The sequence below is a fragment of the Phoca vitulina genome, unplaced genomic scaffold, assembly GCF_004348235.1.
Source record: "Phoca vitulina isolate PV1807 unplaced genomic scaffold, GSC_HSeal_1.0 scaffold41, whole genome shotgun sequence".
NCBI classification, from domain to species: Eukaryota; Metazoa; Chordata; class Mammalia; order Carnivora; family Phocidae; genus Phoca; species Phoca vitulina.
The window spans coordinates 12296231-12316337 of NW_022589744.1; the positions used below are offsets into that span (position 1 = coordinate 12296231).

Below are 20107 nucleotides of genomic sequence, written 5' to 3' on the forward strand. Positions count from 1 at the left end.
ATCCCAGAGTCCTGGGATCGAGTCCCGCATTGGGCTCCCAGCTCAGCAGGGAGCTCAAATAAATAAATAAATAAGATCTTTTAAAAAAAAAAAAAAAGACAAGATTGAGAATTCTTAATGAGGGAAGCAAAGCAGAATTTTGTAAGGAAAAAGTGGTCTGCCTCTGCTAGAAGTGTCAGCCCGTGGGCTGGAGGATTGGTGGGAGCTGAGTCCATGATGATCTAAAGTTATCCCTGTCTGAAGGCAAAGAAAGGCCTTTCTGTGGAATATGGATGTCTGAAACTCAGTTCCCAAGTTTGCTTTATAAAAAAATTGAGGCCAGATTTGAGTGTGAGCTACTTGAGAGTTAACCTGTGTATGTCTTGAGTAGGTTTTTCTTTTGCAATTTCTTGTTGCCAGGTGCAGTCTCAGCCTCGGATCCTGCAGAAGCGGATGGCAGTGGTAGCGCCTAGCCCGTGCCCTGGGCCCGAAGCGGAGACTTTGCTTTCGTATGTAAGTAGAGCCCTTCCAAGTAGACTTGGTGGGATGTTTGTTTTGCTGCTCCTGCCTCGGGTTTAGGATTGTGCTGAGTGGCAGGGAGATTTTAACATGGGTTTGTTTTGTTTTGTTTTGTTTTGTTTTGTTTTTAAAGATTTTATTTATTTATTTTGACAGAGAGAGACACAGCGAGAGAGGGAATACAAGCAGGGGGAGTGGGAGAGGGAGAAGCAGGCTTCCCGCCGAGCAGGGAGCCCGATGCGGGGCTCGATCCCAGGACCTGGAATCATGACCTGAGCCGAAGGCAGACGCTTAACGACTGAGCCACCCAGGCGCCCCTGTTTTGTTTTTTAAGATTTTATTTTTTGACAGGGAGAGACACAGCGAGAGAGGGAACACAAGCAGGGGGAGTGGGAGAGGGAGAAGCAGGCTTCCCGCGGTGCAGGGAGCCCAATGCGGGGCTCGATCCCAGGACCCCGGGATCATGACCTGAGCCGAAGGCAGACGCTTAACGACTGAGCCACCCAGGCGCCCCTAACATGGGTTTGTTTTCTTTGCTAGATGTCTGCAGTGTGTGAGACAGAACTGACATGCTTTGCCTGAAGTAAGTGAAAGGACTCCTCTGTTGCTTGTGGTCTTTGTTTCCATCTTTCGTGTCCCTAGGAAGCCCCACAAGCCTATGATGGTTAGTTATCCCTGTCTGAACATCTCGGCTGAGGGGAAACCATCTATTCTGAGGCGTTGGGGTTTGGCTCTTTGCTCTTAAAAGTTGAGGCTTTATCAGGGATCAATCTGAACGGACTCCAGATGGAATGGTCTACCCTGCGAAGACCCCAGTCGAGTGCATCGTCCCTCTGCAGCTTGAAAACTGATGGTGTGGCTGCCCTGTCGCACTCTAGGCCCCTTGATCGATGTTCCTGGGGTACAGGCTCTAAGAAGGGGCAGAAATGGGCAAGTAGCCCAGGTGTGGGTCATGTTCTTACTGTGGAATGAAAGAGTGCTTGTCCCATATTTCGAGGAAATGAATGCAGTCTTTGAAACCGACGGGAATGTCGGAAGTCTGCCAGTTGTGGCAGGACTGTGACCTACCTCTGCACCACATGGTGACATTGAGGAAAGAAGGCATGGCACCAGCAGAGCTGTTTGGTTTCCAGGTGCTTTGTTTACAACACCAGGGAGCTCTCCTAGGGTTAGCTGAGATCGGGTCTGGACAACATGATGGGCATGGGGCTGCTCCTGGGGTAGCCGAGGGCTGAGGGGCTGTCGTGCGAACAAGAAAGTAGCCCAGTATACTGGGCCGGGAGGGTGTCTGGCTTTGTTCCCATTTAAATGCCAGGCTTAGAGTGGGCAGATGGCCTTTTTCTGTTGAAATTGGGGGGTATGTATGGCTTTTTGTATTTAAGGTCACATAATTGTTCAGTTACCAAGAAAGCTAGATTTGGGGTGGGATTTAATAAGCCTGAAAACTGGCCCCAGTAAAAGTATATGTTTTAGCAAGTCGGGAAGTCGACTTCTTGCCTCATTGTTCCTGCGGAGTAGATTTGACTGCACCACGGGACTCAGGTAGACCTTTAGGTTTGACTTGAAAAGCTTAACCTCCAGAAAGGGGTTGAATGAGAATGTCCCCAGTGCTTCGTGGTGGTTCTTCCCTGGCCCCTTGCCAGACCCTGCTCCCTTTGCGCATTAGCTCCTGAGGGCAGGCTGCAGTTTCAGGTCTTCTGGGAATCCTGGCAGCCTGCTTTGAAGCGTTCTGTGCCCGGTGGTCCCCTCAACAGCATGGGCCTAATGTCTGGTTACAATGAGCGCTGCTACAATTGCCTTTTCTTCATTCACTTTGGCTTTCAATTTTGAGTCCCCTGCTTGACTGATCCATCAAATGACTCTCCTTTGGTCTTGCAGGTTATCTCCTCAGGACAGGCGATGCCAGGTGGAGCAGCACGGCCTCTGTTGCTAATTGTTAATGCCTACAAAATAATCCCCCAAAGGGAGAATAATTGAAGAATTCTTTGGACTTGGTCTTCAAAAGGAGCCAAAGAATTTGAGTGACAGCTCATCCCGCTGGCAGTCAAATCAGGGTGTAACATCCAGAATGCCACAGTTTAGCTGATCTGGGTGTAACTGGTGTGCTGGCAAGAGGGCAGTGATTGTGAACTGAAAAGGGTTAATGTGTATGTGCTCTGTTTTGGGGAGACTGAGGGGAAGCAGGTGCTCAGCCTAGAAAGAGGTTTCTCAGAGTGGATTTCCTGTGAAGTTAATGTATCTTGGGCTTAAATTTTGAAGCACAAATAAAAGTTTTTAAAAATGGATTTTTGTAACATGGATTTCATGTTGAGACCCTCATACTGGGATTTTACTCTGTGACTTAGCTAACACATTCTTATGTAAATGAAGGTTTCACAGAATACTGTTTGTTTTTTTAAGAGGGGCAGAGGGAGAGAAAGTCACAAGCAAACTCCATGCTCAACGGGGGGGTTCGATCTCATAATCCTGAGATCACCAGCTGAAATCACATCGAGTCAGACACGTCTGGGCCCTGTGCTCAGCGGGGAGTCTACTTCCTCTCCCTAAGAGTGGGACACTTAACCGACTGAGCCACTGAGGTCCCCCAAGTTTCATAGGATGCAATCAGATGTTTTAGAAGTTCCCCACTAAACTGATTTTCTGCCCCTCTTAATGGGTTACCACCCACAAACATAACGTTAGCATTTCTCAAATGTAACGGATTGACCTAGGTTCTGATAGCTACAGATGTGACAGGAATAAGGACAAGTGTCCTGGATACAAGGAGGCCAGGCGTCCTGACTTAGGCTACGCTGGCTTACCAGGGCAGTGGGGTTTCTTTACTAGTAAAGGTCACTGTCAGGTGGCAGAATGGACTGATACTTGGTACCAGGTTTCCCACATTTGATGGTGTTCTTCCCAGGCCAATAATTCTTTCCAGAGAAATATACTTGGGACACTGCTGTCTTTGAGATCAAGGGACAGTTTGATGTTGCCAAGCTAAAGGGAGAGGCCTTGGCCTCCTGCTTGCTACTCCCCTCCAGCCTGCACGGCTCGCCAGCCACAGGAAGTGGTGGTTCCAAGCAGCTGCCTCTGACGTGAACGCCCAGGTCTTTGATCATCACATACCTGAATTTCTAAAGTAGTTTGATTCCAGTGACAGTTCATCCCTCTAAAACATGCTCATAGGATCTGCCTTCCAAAACCATGGAGCCAGAGGCCAGGTCCTGGGCCTTGGTGAATTAGCCAGTGGTGATCAGTGCCCCCTCAAGCAGGCTTTGGACAGTGGAGCAGATCGGACTTGAGCTACTAGTCCTCAGGCCAGTAAATCCCAGGGCTTAAGGCCTATAGTGATAACTTGGTTAGTTGAGACTTACCCTTCCAATAGAGGCCCATGTGCTCTGTCTAAAAGGAAACTGCCTATCATCTAAGCCCAGATTTACTGAAGCCATGATGTGAAGCTGAGGGTTCATTACCTGATCGTGTCGTCTTTCCGGTGGCCAGGTGGTAATCCATCCGTTACGACTTAGGCCTGCAGCCCTCTGTGCAGTTGACCCCTGTCAAATTGCCAGGGCTGGCCCATGGTTCTTGAATTTTCTGAGTGATCTGCATGCTAAACACTGTGGTGTACCACCCCCAGCCCCCTCCCCAACACACAGAAAAGACACAAGGGTCATCCTGTCATTTATGCAAGTACCTAGTTCAAATTACATTCTGCCTTTTGTGCTCCCACTTTATCACGGGGCAGGAGGAGGAAAGTGGTCATGTTCTCAGGTGGTTTAGGCGCGTCTTAAGAGTCCGTCGTCGTGGAGGTGCTGGGAGCTGGACGTGCTCGTGGGAGGGTCTGGCTGTGGAGTGTGTGAGCCTACTGCTGCTTGACCCTGGTCAGTGGACATGTCGGCAGTCGCTGCACCAACATCCTCAGGTTCCGTACCAGCTGCTGGCTTTGAGATCCTCTGCTCCGAAGTATGTTTGCCCTTCGCTGGTGAGGGTCACAATCTCATCTTGTGTTACCTTCAGTTTTAAAACATCCAGCAGAGCAGTCTTTTCCCTTCACCCAAGGTCGGGATGTCTGTCTCCAACCCAGAGTGGAGTTTTCTTGGAGAAACCCAAGAACAAAATGGGGTGTCCCACAATGAACAAGCTTCAGTGAGTCACAAATCCACCTCTTAATGTTCTCTAGAGAAGAAGGGGTGGGTGGAGGGGAGCTGGAGCCCTTCTCAGAGGCTGAAAAGACCGGAGGCCGCTTAGGCCACGTGAGGGGCCGGGGCCACAGGTCCACGGCTCTGCGAGAACAAAGGGCTTGGGTACCTCAGGGTCAGCGCTGGTACAGTTGAAGGATGCCGGCCTTGTGCAGGTTCTTCCACAGGGTGGCTTCCAGGGAGAGGTCGTGGTTGACATAGAATATCAGTGGTTTCTTTATTCGCTCGAAATAGTGGTCAGAAAATTTCCAGTAGTTGCTTGTGATGAATCCATAGGCACTAACCTGGACAAGGATAGTCATTGAATTAGCATTTACTGAGCTCTGTGCAGACAGAATTGTGAAGTGACATGAACTGGGAAAGGCACGGTCCCCACCCCCCCACCTTGTCCAAGACACACATAAACAGTAGTTGGAGCTCGAGCTAACAGCGGGCCCTGTGCTCTTGTACACGTTCTCTCAGCCTCAGGATAATCTCAGGTATTATCCCCATTTTACAAGTGGGGAAGCGCTCAGAGAGATAACCGGACATGTCCTCAGTCACGAGCTAGCGAGTGGCCAGGCTGGGATTCAGAGTCGGGTCTGTGATTCGTTAAGCTCGAGGCGGAGCCAAACCCCATTACTACTTGCTCATTCATGGGAGCACAGTCAAGAGACTGCTGCCTTAAACAAATCGGGAAAAGGAATAGGACAGCGTCGTGGAGCGGCCCTTGATCTCCAGCTCTGTACTGGCTTTAGTGTGGCTCACTGCCCTTCTCTGAAAAGTGCTTCTCAACCTCTGCTGGACTCATGTGGGCGGCACTGGGGACGTCTCAGGCAGTGATTTCAATGGTTGTGGAAGGCTAAACCTGCTGCCCAGCCCAGTTCTAGAAGGATGTCCTTATCCACTCCTTTTGCGATTTTGCTTTCATAAAAACAATTTGATAACATGCGCCTTAAATACCACAGGGGTGAAGGACAGAGGTGCCTGGGCAGGTGGCTCCTGGAGGAGGGCAAGGCTGGCCCAGCACCTGTCCTGGAAAGGCCCCTGCGTAGCCCACGTGGAGGTAGCTCAGGAGTGGCACTCCCTGCCCCTTCCAGAGACCAGCTTTTGCTCCTGCAGCTGGAGAATCCCTTCCCCAGAGGGGAGAGGCCGAGTTCCAGGCCTGGGGGTGACAGGCCTCCTGTAGGGGTTATCATGGATCAGATTAGGTTCCACCCACAACTGTCCTCTGCTGCTGTGGGCTCCCGAAAGGTAAGGCCTCTTACCTGGTCACAGGTGTGCAAAGCTGTCAGCAGCATGAGGGCCCCAGTACTAGGCATATATAGGTTTCCAAAATTTGTGTTAATCAACTTTGATTTCAAAAACCTGGAGACGAAAAGCGGCATCAAAACTCAAGAAAGAGGTGTAGGTCTCACTCGATGGTTGTGCCCTTCGGCTTTCCAGCCACCAGTTCAGATGGCCTGGAAAACCGTTCAGAACTTCCTGGCTCTTCTAGTGCAGTCCATTCCCCATTTAGGAAAAAACCCAAATGAAGCAAAAGCCCAAGTGTGGGTAACAGAGTGGGGTGAGAAAGAGGAGCAGGCCTGTGCAGAAGAACCCCAGGTATGATCCTTCCCTCTCCCACTCTAGAAGCGTGAACCCAGCCTGAGTGCCCTTTCCTCTCTGCAACACCCTGCCTTCACCCCTGGGCTAAGTAACCACAGTGGGGAGGGGACAGGTGGCCTATTTATCTAGCCCGAGACCTAGGTTTCTTTCTTTCCACAGACTTCGGCCCAGCAAGAATCCCTTATGAGGGACATGAGGGGCAGGGCACCCAGGTCCTGGGCCTGGAGTCACTGGTGAGAGAGGTGTGTGCACACACTCTCAGAATGCAAAAGTGAGGCCACAGTGCGGTGGCCACAGGCCTGACCTCAGCCCGGATTCACATCTGAGCTTTGCCAGACAAACCGCCTAGCCTCTCTGAGCCTGTTTCTTCCTCTGCTGAATGGGGCTGTGAGTGCCGGCTCCAGTCGGCCTCCCCAGATCCACTCGCCACTCTCCACCTGCTCTCTGGGGATGCCAGCCAGGGGGTGACAGCAGGGCTTCTCAGCCATGGCACTACTGATGTTTTGGGCCAAATAATTCTTTGTTGCAGGGGCAACATTCTTTGTTGTATGATGCTCAACAGCATCCCTGTGTCTACCTGGTAGTGGTGCTTACCTAGTGACAACCAGAACGTCTCCACAGAGGGGCACGTGATACCCCCCCCCACACACACACACATTGGAACCACTGGTAGAGGGAGAGGGACTGAGGGAGGGAAGGAGGGGTGAGATCAGGCCGGTATTTCCAGGTTCCTCCCTGTGGTCGCCTTGGACTGCCTGTGTTTGGGCCCAATACAGGTTAGCTCTCACTGTAGGTTACAGTGTCTGGGCCATAAAGGACCTGCAGTGATGGGCTGGTGTGCAGGGGGGATGGAGGGAGGAGCTGTTCTTTGTGCACCACCCCCCCCACACACACACACCTACCTCTCCCTCAGGTAGCTGATGAAGTCTGGATGTAGTAGCTTGAATTTCCTGGCAGAGGCTTCTGGTCCGAAATAGGTCTGAGGCCTAGGACCCATGAAAGAAGTGGACAGAGCGGCCCGGGCCGTCGTAGGGCAAGTTGGGGAGCGAGGTGAGGGGAAAGGCACTGGGCCTGCGGGGGCGCGCGCGGTGCGGGCGGGGCTGGGGGTGGTAGCGGGAGAAGGGCGTGTAGAAGGTGGCCGGCAACACCGTGGGCACCACGTGGGGCTTTCCGCTCACCAGGACCTCAGTGGGCAGGGTGTAGGTGAGAGAGGAGGGGGGCGTGAACAGGGCGGGAGGGGTCGGGAAGGAGCAGTTGACCCGGGGGTGGTGGGGAGGAGGTGGGAGCAGGGGGAAGTAGAGAGAGTCCGGGATAGGAGGGGGCTCCCGGGCCGGGCAGGGGAAGGAGCAGGGGAAGCACTGGTTCTGGGGCAGGGGTGCGGTGGGGGGCTGGAAGAAGGGGGGTTCCTTCAGGAAGCGGGGCACGTAGGGGGCGATGTAGGAGGGGATGGCCCGAATGGGTCCGATGTAGGAGGCTGAGGTGGCGGGGCTGTGGGAAGGGGACCGGGGGATAGGCACGGGAGGAGTTTGGGAAGAGTTTCGAGAGAGGGATTTCAAGCCAGATTGGGAAGGAGATTTGGAGGTGGGTGGAGTGGGGTTTTGGGAAGACCCTCGGGGCACATGTTGGATATGAGGGCTGGGGGTCAGGGACGAAGCCCGGGAAGAGGGCTGTGAGGCAGATGGGGTGGCAGGGTGAGAGGGGGGCCGGGAGGAAGACCCCCGGGTGGGGGATGGAGAAGGGGCTGAGCCACCAGAGCTGGAATAGGCCTGCTGGTTGGAAGAGGCGATATGGTTGGACCGGGACTGGGAGGGGGACTGGGTAGGGGATGGATTGGGGGTATGGGAGGGGGAGCTCATTGGTGTTGGGGAGGCTTACGACCACCCGATCGATGTCTCTGAGCCAGCCCCCCCAAGAGCCCAGTCCCACCCGTGTCACAAAGCCCCCCCCTTATGACCAGCTGCGGTGTCACGAGTGATTGTTGGATCGTCACAAGGCGGGGTGCAGGTGGGCCAGAGTAAGCGGGCCTGGCCTTTGAGGGCTTAACCCCTAAGGACCTCAGAATCTGCTCTTTCGGGGGTGGGCGGCATGGTCCAGAAGCACTGAGATAGGAAGGCTGGTCTTCGTGGCTGCAGAGGTGGCATGGATTTCTAAGGACTCGACTTTGGGACAAGAAATTGTCTCAGCACCACAGGGAGAAGGTTCGGCTGAGGCCAGGACATGGTTCAAAAGAGCTGGACATGGGCCTACTGCCCGGGAAGGTGGCGGAGAAAAGACAGAGTGCCCTTTGTTCTCTCTTTGCAGGACACTGGGCCCACATCACCTGCTCTCCGTTTCACAGGCACAGTCCTGGGAGGGTGCCCACCGGGATGAGGGCCATGGATACCGGCCCCCCCACTCTGCTTCCAGACACAGTGTGCTCAGCAAGCCAGCTGAGTCTGGAGTGGACGAGCGGGGCCGTGCTGCCGGCTGGGGGGCTGTGTTGGGTAGGGGCCAGCAGCCCGAAGCTGGGGAGCCAGGCCTACCTGCTCCACTCAGAAAAGCGGCCCTTCAGGGCTACAGCCCACCTCGTCAGGCGGGCTCCTGGGGACCAGGAGGGTTACCTGGGCTGCTCTGGGGGTAGGAAAAAAGAGCGTAATTCCCCAACAGTCGACTGAATTCTTGGGGATTTTCTTGCTGTCCTCACCCACTTTCCCAGCCTGACAGTGGTCCCAGCACTACCACGCCCCACACCCACTCTGCTGCTCACCTGTCCCCTTTATCAGGGCCCTCGGGGACAGGCACACCCAGAATGGCCGATCTCAGCATCACGTAGTCCCGGATGTCAGAGGGGATGAAGATATAGCGCAGGTCCTGTCGGGGCAACAGAGAACCTGAGCCAGTCCCCCCCGGCCCCCCCGAACAAGACTGTGTCCAGTGCCTGCTCAGCCCTCCACCCGGTCCCGCCACCTGTCCTGATGGGGGAATTTCTGCTCTCTGCCTGTCACCCCCACTCCTGGGTACCATGGTGGTTTCAGTGCGTGGTCACAAATCTGGTAGGTGAGGCTTACTTGCCATCCCCTTGAGTGACTAATGAATAGGAAGAAGAGGAAGGGATGGCGTGTGACCTTGGAGACGAGGCTATAAAGCTCCCTGGGACCCCTCGCGCTGGGTGAAGTGAGCCGCCATGACCTGGGGACACTCTAGTAGCCTAGAGAGGCACCATCTTGACTCTGGCCTCCTTCAAGCCTTCAAGTGCCCGTAGCCCCTGCTGATCCTGAGCCAAGACCATTGCGCTAAGCTGTTCCCGAATTCCTGACCCCCTGAAACTGTAAGATAATAAATGTTTGTCGTTTAAAGCTACCAAGTCTGGGGTAATTTATTAACGCAGTGGTAAGTCATACGGGTAATGTGCCCAGAAATAAAAGCTGCTCTCTTTTGTTCTGTCATGAGCTAAGAGAGGTCCTGCTGTGTCTACGACACTCCTGGATTTCCTGCTCAGAGGAGGAAGCTTCCAGAAACTCGGCCCGGTCTTATCGAGCACCACAGAGCCCTTATCCTGGGATCTCCCCTTTATGTGGCACCCAGACGGCTCTTGAAGGGAGGAGCAGTGTTCCCGTAACCGGGTGAGACTGCACAAGCCGCAGGCAGTGGGTGGCCTCGAATTCTGGCTCCCCTGCTCCCTGGCTGGGCACGCGGTTCCATGCCTTTGAACCTCAGCCTCCCTCCTAGGCTGCTGTGGGATCAGGAACGCAGCTCAGGGAAATGGGAGACAGCCCTAGTGCTAGTGTGGTCAGAGGGGCCTGGAGGTTGCTGATTTTAGCTGCGTGGTGGCCTTGGATGGATGTGCTGCCATCAGGAAACAGGCAGCTGACCATGTTTACTGCCGGGAACAGAAGAGGCGCTAAGTACCCTTCCCCTGTGTGTAGCGTGAGCTCTGGGTGGGGGCGAGGGGGGAGTCCTTGCTGAAGGAAGGGCACCCAGCCTTAGTCTCCTCAGCAGTAAAATGGGGCTGACATGGCATCCCATAAAGAGCCTGGCACCCCATAAGCTTCCAGTGAATATTAGGCTTTCATGCTCTACTCCAGAGCAGTTCTGTGCTGCCAGAAACCACGGGGTGTCCCTGCCCAGATCCCCCTCCTCAGTGGCCCCATCACATGCACCCAGGATCCTGGCACAAGCTCTCCATCTACTGGACTGGGGCTGCTGTGGTTCGCCTCACAGAGGGGACTCCGGGAACAGTGGCACCAACCGTCAGTGACAGTGGCAGGCCCCTCAGAAGCCTCACCTGGCCTTGTGGCACGGAGGTGAAGCCCAAGTTCCAGTAGGAGATGAGGGAGTTCTTCATTGTGTTCACAGTGAAGCCGTAGAAGGAGGTCTTGGTGCCCACATCCTTCTCGAAGCCTTTGATCACAGCACCGTTGAGTCTGGTCCAAACAGAGGTCCGTCAGCGTCCCGATGGTCACACATGCTGTGTTTGTACTTCCTTCCCCGGGGGTCTGCCGCGCCTGCCCCCAGGCCTCTGTGCAGACCGTGCCCCTTGCCCAAGGCAGCACCAGTGCCCCATCCAGCCCATCCCTGCTCCTCCAGACCTCAAGGGATGGCCTGTGAAATGGGCACATCTGGCCCCGGCGGCTCCCTCCCTGCTGGCACGCGGCACCCGCACTCCCATCTTCAGGGTCCCGTCCCGACGGCCATGGCCCTCCCAGAGGATGCTCCCCCAGGGGCTGGCTGGGGACTAGCTCCATTCCCAGCTCCTCTCCCACCTCCTCCCTGGCTCCTGCGCCGCATACCTGAACACGTAGTCATGGGCATCGATGTTCAGACCCTGGCGGGAGCCGTTCAGGATGCCTCCGTTCCCCACCACCGCACACCGGATGCACGTGGAGAGCGGCTTCCCGGAGGCGGCGAACAGCTCGGAGCTCTCTGAGCCGTTCAGGAGGCTCAGGGTGGAGTTGACGGCTGTGGGTGCCAGACCAGGCAGGGCGCCATGAGCAGGGGCTGTCATGTGGGTCGGGGCTGTCCCGGGGCTGTTTGTGGCACGCCCCCTGCCAGAGACCTGACACCAGCCCCATCCAAGGCACAGAGGGCGGGGGGAGAGCAAAACGTCAGTGGGGCCATGAGGCTGAACTGGGCGGGGAGGGTTTGGCTGTCCCCTCAGTCACCGCAAGAACTCGAATAACTAGTCCTCTCAAGACCGTATGCTCCACAGTAAAATAATGTGAGGCAGATTGAAGGGCGGGGGGTGCTCTGGGCGGTTTCCCACAGCGGGAACCATGGGCAGGCTGGCTGAGGAGCCCCAGCCCGTTCTCGGCCGCCTTGGGACGCTGGCCCCAGGAGGTGAGCGCTGGTCAGCAGGCACATCAAGCCCCCCCCCGACCCCCTCGTGCTTGTAGGGGCTGGTGGGTACGGCAGGAGTCACACAGCGGGGGGGCTGAGCCCTGAGACCTTCCTGGAAAGAAAGGGGCAGGGGGGTGGGGTGTGTGTGGGGGGGTCCCCATAAGGTGCTGTGACGGCAGGGCTGGCACCTGGGCCAAAAGCAGGAGGAAGGGATTCTCTGGGGCCAGAGGGCTCGGCAAGCAGCAGCCACTTCCAATTACCTTGGCGGGAGAGCCCCTGCCAGCCATAGGGGGCTTTGTGCTGGCTCAGTCTGTCCCAGAGCTCCTGAGTGAAGAGGCCCCCCGAGAGCAGCACTGGAGTGGAGAGCTCGAACAGGGCACGGAAGTGGGGGTGCTTCTGGATGGCCAGATAAAGCGAGTGTCGGCAGCGCGGGCTCTGTGGGGCAGGAGATAGAGAGTGCCGAGCTCCCTTAGCTGGGGGCTGTGGCCGGTGGCAACCTTCCTAGGAGCGTGAAGGCCCTGCAGGCTGGTTGGAAGAGCTACCCTTCACCCCCAGACTTGGTCCACCCCCAGACCTGCCAGCTGAGCTGGCTTGTGGCACAGCGGCGTGGTGGGGGTCAGAGAGCTTTCTGGATTTACCCTGCCCAGCCCTCTCTCTCCTGGATGCCACCTATCCAGGGCCTGGTGGCTCTGGCCTCTTACTCCTTCACTTCACACTTAGAGCAACCCTGGGGCGTTTTCCCACCAAATGGGTAAGACCCGCCTGCCCTTTGGTGGAGGAATTGCAGCCTGGGCTTTGGAATCCGTCGGCCTGGATCCAAATCCTAGCTCTGGCTGTTCTCACTGTAAGATTTGTATGGGACGGGCTGCTGGAAAGATTATGATCATTTTCGTCCAGGTGGTACCTGTACTGGGTTGACTAGTGTCCCCCCTTCCCCTTGTGTCTGCCCAGAACCTCAGAATGTGACCTTATTTGGGAATATGGTCTTTGCAGATGTAATTAATTAGGATGACGTCATACTAGTTTAGGGTGGGCCCTCATCCAATGACTGGAGTCCTTATAAAGCCACGTGAAGACACACAGAGACTGGAGTGGCCTGGCCATAAGCCACAGAACCTCTGGCGCCACCAGAAACTGGAAGAGGCAAGGAAGGATTCTTCCCTGGAACTTTCAGGAAGGTGGCCCTGCTGACCCTTTGATTTTGGATTCTGGAGTCTGGAACTGTGAAAAAATCAATTTCTCTTATTTTCAACACCCCAGTTTGTGCTAATTCCTTTCAGAAGCTCTAGGAAAATATACAGTGCCTCTGTGCGCAGGGACCTTGAGGGAGGGTACTGAAGAGGGTCCCACCCCATTTGCCTGCAACCCCCAATGTCTGAATCCCGCACTGCCTCGCCCTGGGTGGGGCTACCCTTCCCACTGAAGGGGGCTCTTTGTTAAGACTGCTGGTTTGACCAATGCAGGAAGGAGCTATGCAGTAATTTCTGCTATAACATTACCTATGGATGCCTAAAAACCACCACACTATGCAAAACGGGTGCAGTCAAAACCACAGGGCTTTTGGGGAAATGGGATGAGTGGCGCAACACTCAAAAGCTTTGTCAGTGATGGATGATAGGACAAACGAGGGGCCTAACAAAGATGGAGGCACAGTCTCACACATCCTGTGGTTAAGATCTACCACGTTCTACTAAACATATGGCCCTTGACCTTGGAGAAGACTTGCCGTTTGCCTGTGTGAGTGGGCTTCAGGAGGGTGGCAGCTGGTGAGTTACTGTGAAGTAGTGCAAAGAGAGTTAGAGAACAATGAAGTGCGTATCTGAAGGGCGCATGTGTGTACATTTTGTGAATTCCTTCGAGGCTCCCTTCGGTTGGGTGCAGTTCTCTGCATTTAACCTTAGTGTTCTCAATGACAGAGTCACTCATAAGCAAACAAAAGTTTGTGTTATGCTCAAATTGTTTCCTAAGATACCAATCTTATGGGAACAAATTCACATTTTCAAAGCAAGCATTGTAGCAGAACCAACTACTAATTTCACTACCTTTCAGTTCATCTTTGGGATGTTTTCCAGGACCTTCTTTAAGAGGTGCCAGGAGAAAACTCTTCAGTCTTTGTATTGGGAAAGGCTGTACTTCATTTGGGCAGCTGGCTTGCTATTACCTCATGGACACAATGGCAAATTTCCCTCTTCACTGTGGCCACCAGGAAGCTCAGAGCCAGATCTATAGCCTATTCCTTATTCATGGGATAGGGAATAGGGAACGATGTGGCCCATCGTTCATGCACTTCTCTACATGACATTGTCTTATTCTCCTACCTTTATTTTTCCTTTGGCCATTTCTTCATTTTATTCTATTTTATATTTTTGCCTTGGTATGTGTATCCAAAAGCCACCTCGAGTCCTTTTTTTAAAACCCAGTGGGGAGGGCGCCTGGGTGGCTCAGTCGTTAAGCGTCTGCCTTCGGCTCAGGTCATGATCCCAGGGTCCTGGGATCGAGCCCCGCATCGGGCTCCCTGCTCGGCAGGAGGCCTGCTTCTCCCTCTCCCACTCCCCCTGCTTGTGTTCCTGCTCTTGCTATCTCTCTGTCAAATAAATAAAATCTTTAAAAAAAAAAGTTAAGACTTCCTAAGAACTCTTCTCCTGGCTACACCCCTTCTCTGCTCCTGGGGTGCAGGGAACCCTGGTGGCCAGGCCTGGCTGGCTGCTCAGCTTGACATGTCATGTTTAGAGGGTCCAGAGAGCTCCTGCCCAACAGTCTCACAAGAATGTTCTTGTTTGCTCTTCTTTGGCCCCTCCTCCCCGTTAACTTGAAGATGCTCGACTGCCAGAAGAGTCGACCATTGTACCTTTCTTGTTCCGGCATTTGATGCCTTGCGTCCAAAGAATGCTCGAGACGATGTGGCGTTCCTGGGGGAGAAGCAGAAGTAAAGCAGGCGTCGGACCTGTCCCTCGGAAACTTCTGTCTGACTCTTAGCTCCAGGGGCTGACAAAGCCTGTCAAAGTCAAAGATGGCATTCCTTTGATCTTGCCAGGCTCTGATTTTTGCCCATGTCTCCCTCTTTAGGAACAAAAATATTGTCACATTAGTATGTTTTGCTCAGCCTTCTAAACCCAGAAATCCAAGAAATCCCATGGCAAGCGGCAGAAATGTGGAGTTTACAGAACAGTGAGATCTGGTTCAAGGATGAAAACATACACTAGGCAAGCTTGCCAGCCCCCTGCCGCCATCTGAGGGAGCTCCCTGCCAAGGCCCCAGAAGGGTTGGTCCCAGATGACTGACGTGGTCCCCCTTCCTCTTGGGGTCAGTCGTCCTGCCGTTGTTCCTGGCTCCTGCCCTGTGGCTCCCCGTGGAGGCCAGGGGTCTGAAGCCTCACTCCCTAGGTTTGTATCCCGTGATCTAGGGAAGTTACTTCTCAGAGCCTCAGTGTCTCCGTCTGGACCGCAGATATAATCAAGTGATTAATTATCATTATTAATCATATCACATCTCCAGTTGTTGGAAGGGTTCACATAGAGACTCAAGATTATCTCATACAAAAAGCGTCCTCTAAATGGTAGCTATTGTTACCTAAAGGAAGAAGGGAAAGGACCTTGTTGTGACAACCTCTATGACCGTGTCCCTTCGGGAGGGAGGGAAGGGGCTGATGTTACTCTCCACCCCTACTCCCACCTGCCAGGCGGCCCCTACATCAGAGGACACAGCAAACAGAACGGAAGGACTAGGGGCCTTTGCCTATTCAAAAGGGTGTCAGGCTTCTCCTAGACTCCTGTCTCCCACCCACCCCCGCCTCCCCCCACCCCCTCAGTCACAAGAAAGCAGGTGGGGAAGATTTTGGATCAGGAGGCAGTTTGCAAGGAAATAAAGGTCTCTTGTTACTTGCTTTTTTTTTTTTTTTTTTTGCTTCTGACAGTGCTGAGCCAGTTGGGCCACAAGGGAGCGTGCGACCTGCCTCACTTCAGGTTTCCAGAGGACCCTGGAGGGGCAGCCGGGGAAGAGCAGGGATGATTCCTTCCCGCATCCCTCTTTCCCCCTCGGATGGCCACCTGCCCCCCCCATCCTGTAGTTCTTCTCCTCAGCATAACAGGACCCCCTTTGAAGAGGAACTGGGACCCCAGTTAGGGCCGGTGAGAATCCCCAGGGAGCTTTTGAAAAACACCTTGCGCCCAGGGCCTCACCCCTGTAGTTCTGATCTGACCGGTCTAGGCTTCCTCCCCAGGTGATTCTAGCGTGAACCAGGTTTGAGAACCAGATGAGGGAGCTGCTGGCCAGGGCAGCTTGGGGACGGGCTGGAGAGCCCCCCACCCCAGTTCTGTTTTGCTGTCCTGAACACCCCAGCCTCAGGGAGGCCTGCTCATCTCCAGAGCACCCCTCCGTGCTCAGTAACTTCTCCCAGATCTCCTTAGGAATCCCAGGGCTTCTAGACACACCTGCGTGGAGAGCCTGGAAGGGGTGGGCAAGGGAGCCAGTCCACCTATGCCCCTCCCAGAAGTGTCACCGGCCTGAGGAGAAATAAGGACCCTGCACCGTAGACCTCCCCTCTGCTTGGGTAAGCTCCAAGACCTGCAGTGGGTGAAACTGTGGATAGTACCGAACCCCGTACAAGCTATGTTTTTTCCTCTACATACATACGAATGATAAAGTTTAATTTATAAATGAGGCACAGTAAGAGATTAACAACCATAACTGATAATAAAATAGGACGATCGTAACAATATAACGTGAGTGTGGTCTCTGTAAATATCTTACTCGGTAAATATCACCCTTCTTGTGACAGTGGGAGATGACAAACTAGGCCAGGTGAAGAGACGGAGGGGAGCGGTGGCCACATTGTTGACTACCATTAGGCTCCTACCGACCTCTGTCTCTATGTCAGGAGGAGGCTGATGTGCTCCCAGACCTGGTGTGCCTGGGGGTGACTGAAACCGGGGAAAGCCAAACTGCCATTTCTCATGAAAAGAAATCTACTCAATTTCGATCGCATGCTTAGGAACTCTGGGCCCTCGGATGTCCTTTCTTTTACAAAATAATGTTGACAACAGATACCGGCAGCTAAGTGGTGGCCTAGATCTATCCTCACCACTGCCCCCTCCCCCACCAATGAAAAAGATTTATTTATTTATTTATTTATTTTTACAAGTCTAGCTATCCCAATGCCTGGAAACTCCTGACCCAGATTCTTCTGCCATGGGTAAATTCCTGGGCTGGGTTCCACTCTCTAGCCTTCAATGAGAGCTGTCAGGTGCGGTTAAGACCGGGTCCCAACACCACCCCTCATCCCTCCCGGGGCTCTCCAGCTAGCCAGGCCATCTGCTTTCCCACCCCAGGTGGGCGGTGGTGGGGGGCGGTCACACAGCCTGCTCCCAGTTGCTCCAGACGGTCCAGTTTCCCACCTCTCCCGGCACTAAATACCCTCCTCTTACAGTGAGGCCCTCCCAGCCAACCCCCGGGGTTCAGCTACATCGCCAACATTAGGGGAACAGCAAGAAAACGGACAAGTTCTTGGCTTGTACTAGCTTTTTAAAAGATGGAAGATCTTTAGGGCACCTGGGTGGCTCAGTTGGTTAAGCGACTGCCTTTGGCTCAGGTCATGATCCTGGAGTCCCTGGATCAAGTCCCGCGGCTTCCCCCTCTGACCCTCCCCCTTCTCATGTGCTCTCTCTCAAATAAATAAATAAAATCTTTAAAAAAAAAATAAAAAATAAATAAAAGATGAAAGACCTTTAAAAACTTTGTTGAGGCATAATGGATGTTCAACAACCTCACATTTAAAGTTTATTAGATACTTTCAAAGGATGTTGAAATGTGTTTCAAAACATCTTTACATAAAATTCACAAAGGATTCTCTTTCTTAACACCCTCAAATTTTCAGTCGCTCACCTTACGCAATTTCTGACTACAGGGGGGTGAAGTAATTCCAGGTACCAGCGGCTAGAACACCCTTCGTTCTAGTGGGACTGGGCTCATAATGAGTTGCAGGTGTTTCGTATTGCTTCGCAACTTTAGCTGCCTTTTGACCACGTTTCCTGAGAACAGATGACTTTCCTTTCATCCCTTTATGCCTGGAGCAAGGTTTCGGGAGGGGCGCGCAGGTGGGAAAGTGCTCTGAAGGGAGAGCGCGGCCCCGAGGCCGGTGGGCGAGCCTGTGGGGGCCCTCGTGGCCTCCCAAATCCAGACTCCCGCACAGCTCGATCCGCCTCCCAGACGGAAAACCAAATTCTTCGGAGGCTTCCTCAGTAACTGGCACCATCACCCACCAAACACAGGCTCGTAGGTTTATCCTCGCCGAGCACAAATGCAAGGAAGGTGCGCTGGGCGAGCGGGAGGGAGGGGAGCCCGGAGGAGGCTCGAGAAGGGGAACTTGGATGGAGCCCAGGCTCTGCCCTGTTCCCGGGGGGAGTCCGCCGCTTCGCCGGATCGCGCCCAGACGGCGCTTGATCCAAAATAAACAGAGCAAACAGCGCGTGGGCAAGAGCGGGGCGCCGGGCGCGGGGAGGGCGCAGACCGAGCGAGCAGGAAAGGCGAGCCGCCGCGGTCGCGCCGAGGATCCCGGCAAAGTTGGAACCGGGAGTCTCGGGTCCCTCCCCCAAAAGTAGAGTCAGAGGAATGTGACGTTAGGGAGGGAGCCTACCTGACACAAACGGGGCTGTTTTTATCTGACTCAGACGACCCAGCCAAATCTGGACAATAGAAAAAGTGTTTCGAATCACGGCCGGAGGTAATGAACCCACAAGGCTTTGGGGAGCGAGTGGCCGCTGCGCAAGGGGCGAGGTCCCTCTCGGACCCCGGCAGAGGCTGTGGCCCGGGCAGCGCAGGTTGGTCGCCCGGGTGGAGGCTCTGGGGACAAAAGGCCGCGGCCCGAGTCCCCGCTGCGAGCCACCCCAGCGAGGCCAACGCGGCGGGTGGACGGAGGGGCCCGGGTGGGCGCCCCGCGCGTCCCCTGCGCGTCTCCTGAGCCACCCCCCGGTCGGACCGCGCCGCAGCCCCTACCTGGCTCCGGACCGGGGCCCCGGGTACGGCCCCACTGCCGAGGAGTACAGAGTGAAGAGGATCCCCGAGCAGGCAGCCGCGAGCAGGAGCAGAAGCCAGAAGAGGCGGCCGCGCGGGAGCCCCATGCAGCCCTGGCCCGCGGGCGCCCGGTCCGCCGCCGTCCCGGGCGGAGGGCAGAGGCCCGGGTGAGCCGGGCCGGCCTCCCCGAGGCTGCCGCCCTGCCCTCCTCCAGCCCCCGCGGCGCCTCCGCGCCCTGCCGCTCCGCTCCTGCCCGGGCTCGCAGCACCCTCGGGGGCCGCGTCGGCGGGCCCCGGGAGCGTGCGTGTCGCCCCCCGGCTCGCGGAGCTGCCCGCGCCCCTCCGGCGCTGCTCTCCGCCCCGGGCACCTGGGCGAGCCGGGGTTTGGGCCGGCCGCTGTCCCGCTGCGGTCAAGGGCAGGCGCGCGCGGGCCGGGGGGCCGGCGAGGGGGGCGGGGCGCCGGGAGACGCCGCCACCTGCCGGGTGGGCCGCGCACTGCTGGCTCCCGGCCCGCGCCCGCCGCTTCCGCTCGCCTGACGCCGGGAAAGCCGCGGCAGGGAGGCTCCCCTCGGAAGGACCCTCAGGACCTGTGGGTCTGGCCCCGGCACCTCGGCTCCTTCCAGAAGTGCGGCAGAAATGAGGGGCGCGTTCTCGAGGACGGCTGAGGCGGGGCGGGGAGGATGGAGGCGCCGACCCTGGGTTGGAGGTGGAAGGGGCGGGGTAGGTAGGACTCCCGCCGGGGTGGAATGGATGGGGGGAGCTGAGACCATTCCTCCCCTCGTTTGGTGACTGTCCTGGGCCGCCAGGGCCTCTGGTGTCACCAGGTAGGGCGTCACTTAGAAGGGCAGGGCAGCTTTGCACACCCCCCCGCCCCGCCCTTGAAACAGAGCCCTCCGCGGGAGTGAGCAGTAGGTGGGAGGGTATATTCTCCAGCAGGCAGTCCAGGGTCTTAGGCCTCCAAAGCTTGTGAAATACCGCAGCCCCCAGCTGTCAGGAACTTCAAGGATGAAAGGGACCCCATCCCTTCCAGGAATGTTCTGCCCTCACCTGTCCTTCACGTATGCGAGCAAGTCTGGGTGCAGCAACAGGTATCTGTCCCACTGCGAGACTTCCCGAGAAGCTGGGGCCCGCGCCTCTGGGCAGGAATGGGTCATTCAGGCTCACCTCCTCCTATGTGGGCCAACTCAGGGGGGGGTCACAGGAGGGCACTCACAATGGGACGGTTCTTCCCTTCACTCCAAGACTGCCCTCAGGGTGAGCTGCACCTTGCTACCCTCTTGACGGGCACTACTCAGAATCAATGGCTTCAAGTCTTTCATTTCCACCTTTGTGGGTTTTAGTCCTCAAAATCCCTGTAGATGTCACTTATCCCTTGATCAGCACCTTATCCCCTTTCTTCAGTGGTTAATAAAACGTCAGACCCTCTCTCTGAGCCTGTGAATCCCTCGCCCACCCTTGCTCTCACCAAATGTCTCTCCTACTTCATAGAGAAAAAGGGAATCACTATTAATTTCTCCT

At 55.4% G+C, this 20107-nt stretch overlaps 2 protein-coding genes and 1 non-coding gene across 5 annotated transcripts in view; 2 read left to right on the forward strand and 1 right to left on the reverse strand.

The window, feature by feature from the left end:
* Positions 1-2781, forward strand: part of PRCD (photoreceptor disc component) — a 20412-nt gene extending 17631 nt beyond the window's left edge. For all 3 annotated transcript variants that reach the window (XR_004302432.1, XR_004302433.1, XM_032429778.1), the window contains 3 exons: positions 400-492; positions 1039-1081; positions 2377-2781. The gene's annotated coding sequence lies outside the window, so the exon portion shown is untranslated. The remainder of the gene's footprint in view (positions 1-399; positions 493-1038; positions 1082-2376) is intronic.
* LOC116648166 lies at positions 206-287 on the forward strand. Its single transcript, XR_004302452.1, has one exon. It is a non-coding gene; the product is annotated as a small nucleolar RNA R38 (small nucleolar RNA).
* Positions 2782-4161: 1380 nt separating the features above from the next.
* Positions 4162-18704, reverse strand: ST6GALNAC2 (ST6 N-acetylgalactosaminide alpha-2,6-sialyltransferase 2). The gene is made up of 9 exons (XM_032429645.1): positions 18573-18704; positions 14431-14491; positions 11843-12017; positions 11036-11204; positions 10531-10669; positions 9013-9116; positions 7169-7252; positions 5927-6026; positions 4162-4963 (listed from the first exon to the last, which is right to left on the reverse strand). Exons 1-9 carry the CDS (start codon positions 18695-18697, stop codon positions 4796-4798), a joined length of 1125 nt encoding a protein of 374 aa, XP_032285536.1. The 5' UTR covers positions 18698-18704; the 3' UTR covers positions 4162-4795.
* Positions 18705-20107: the final 1403 nt, after the last annotated feature.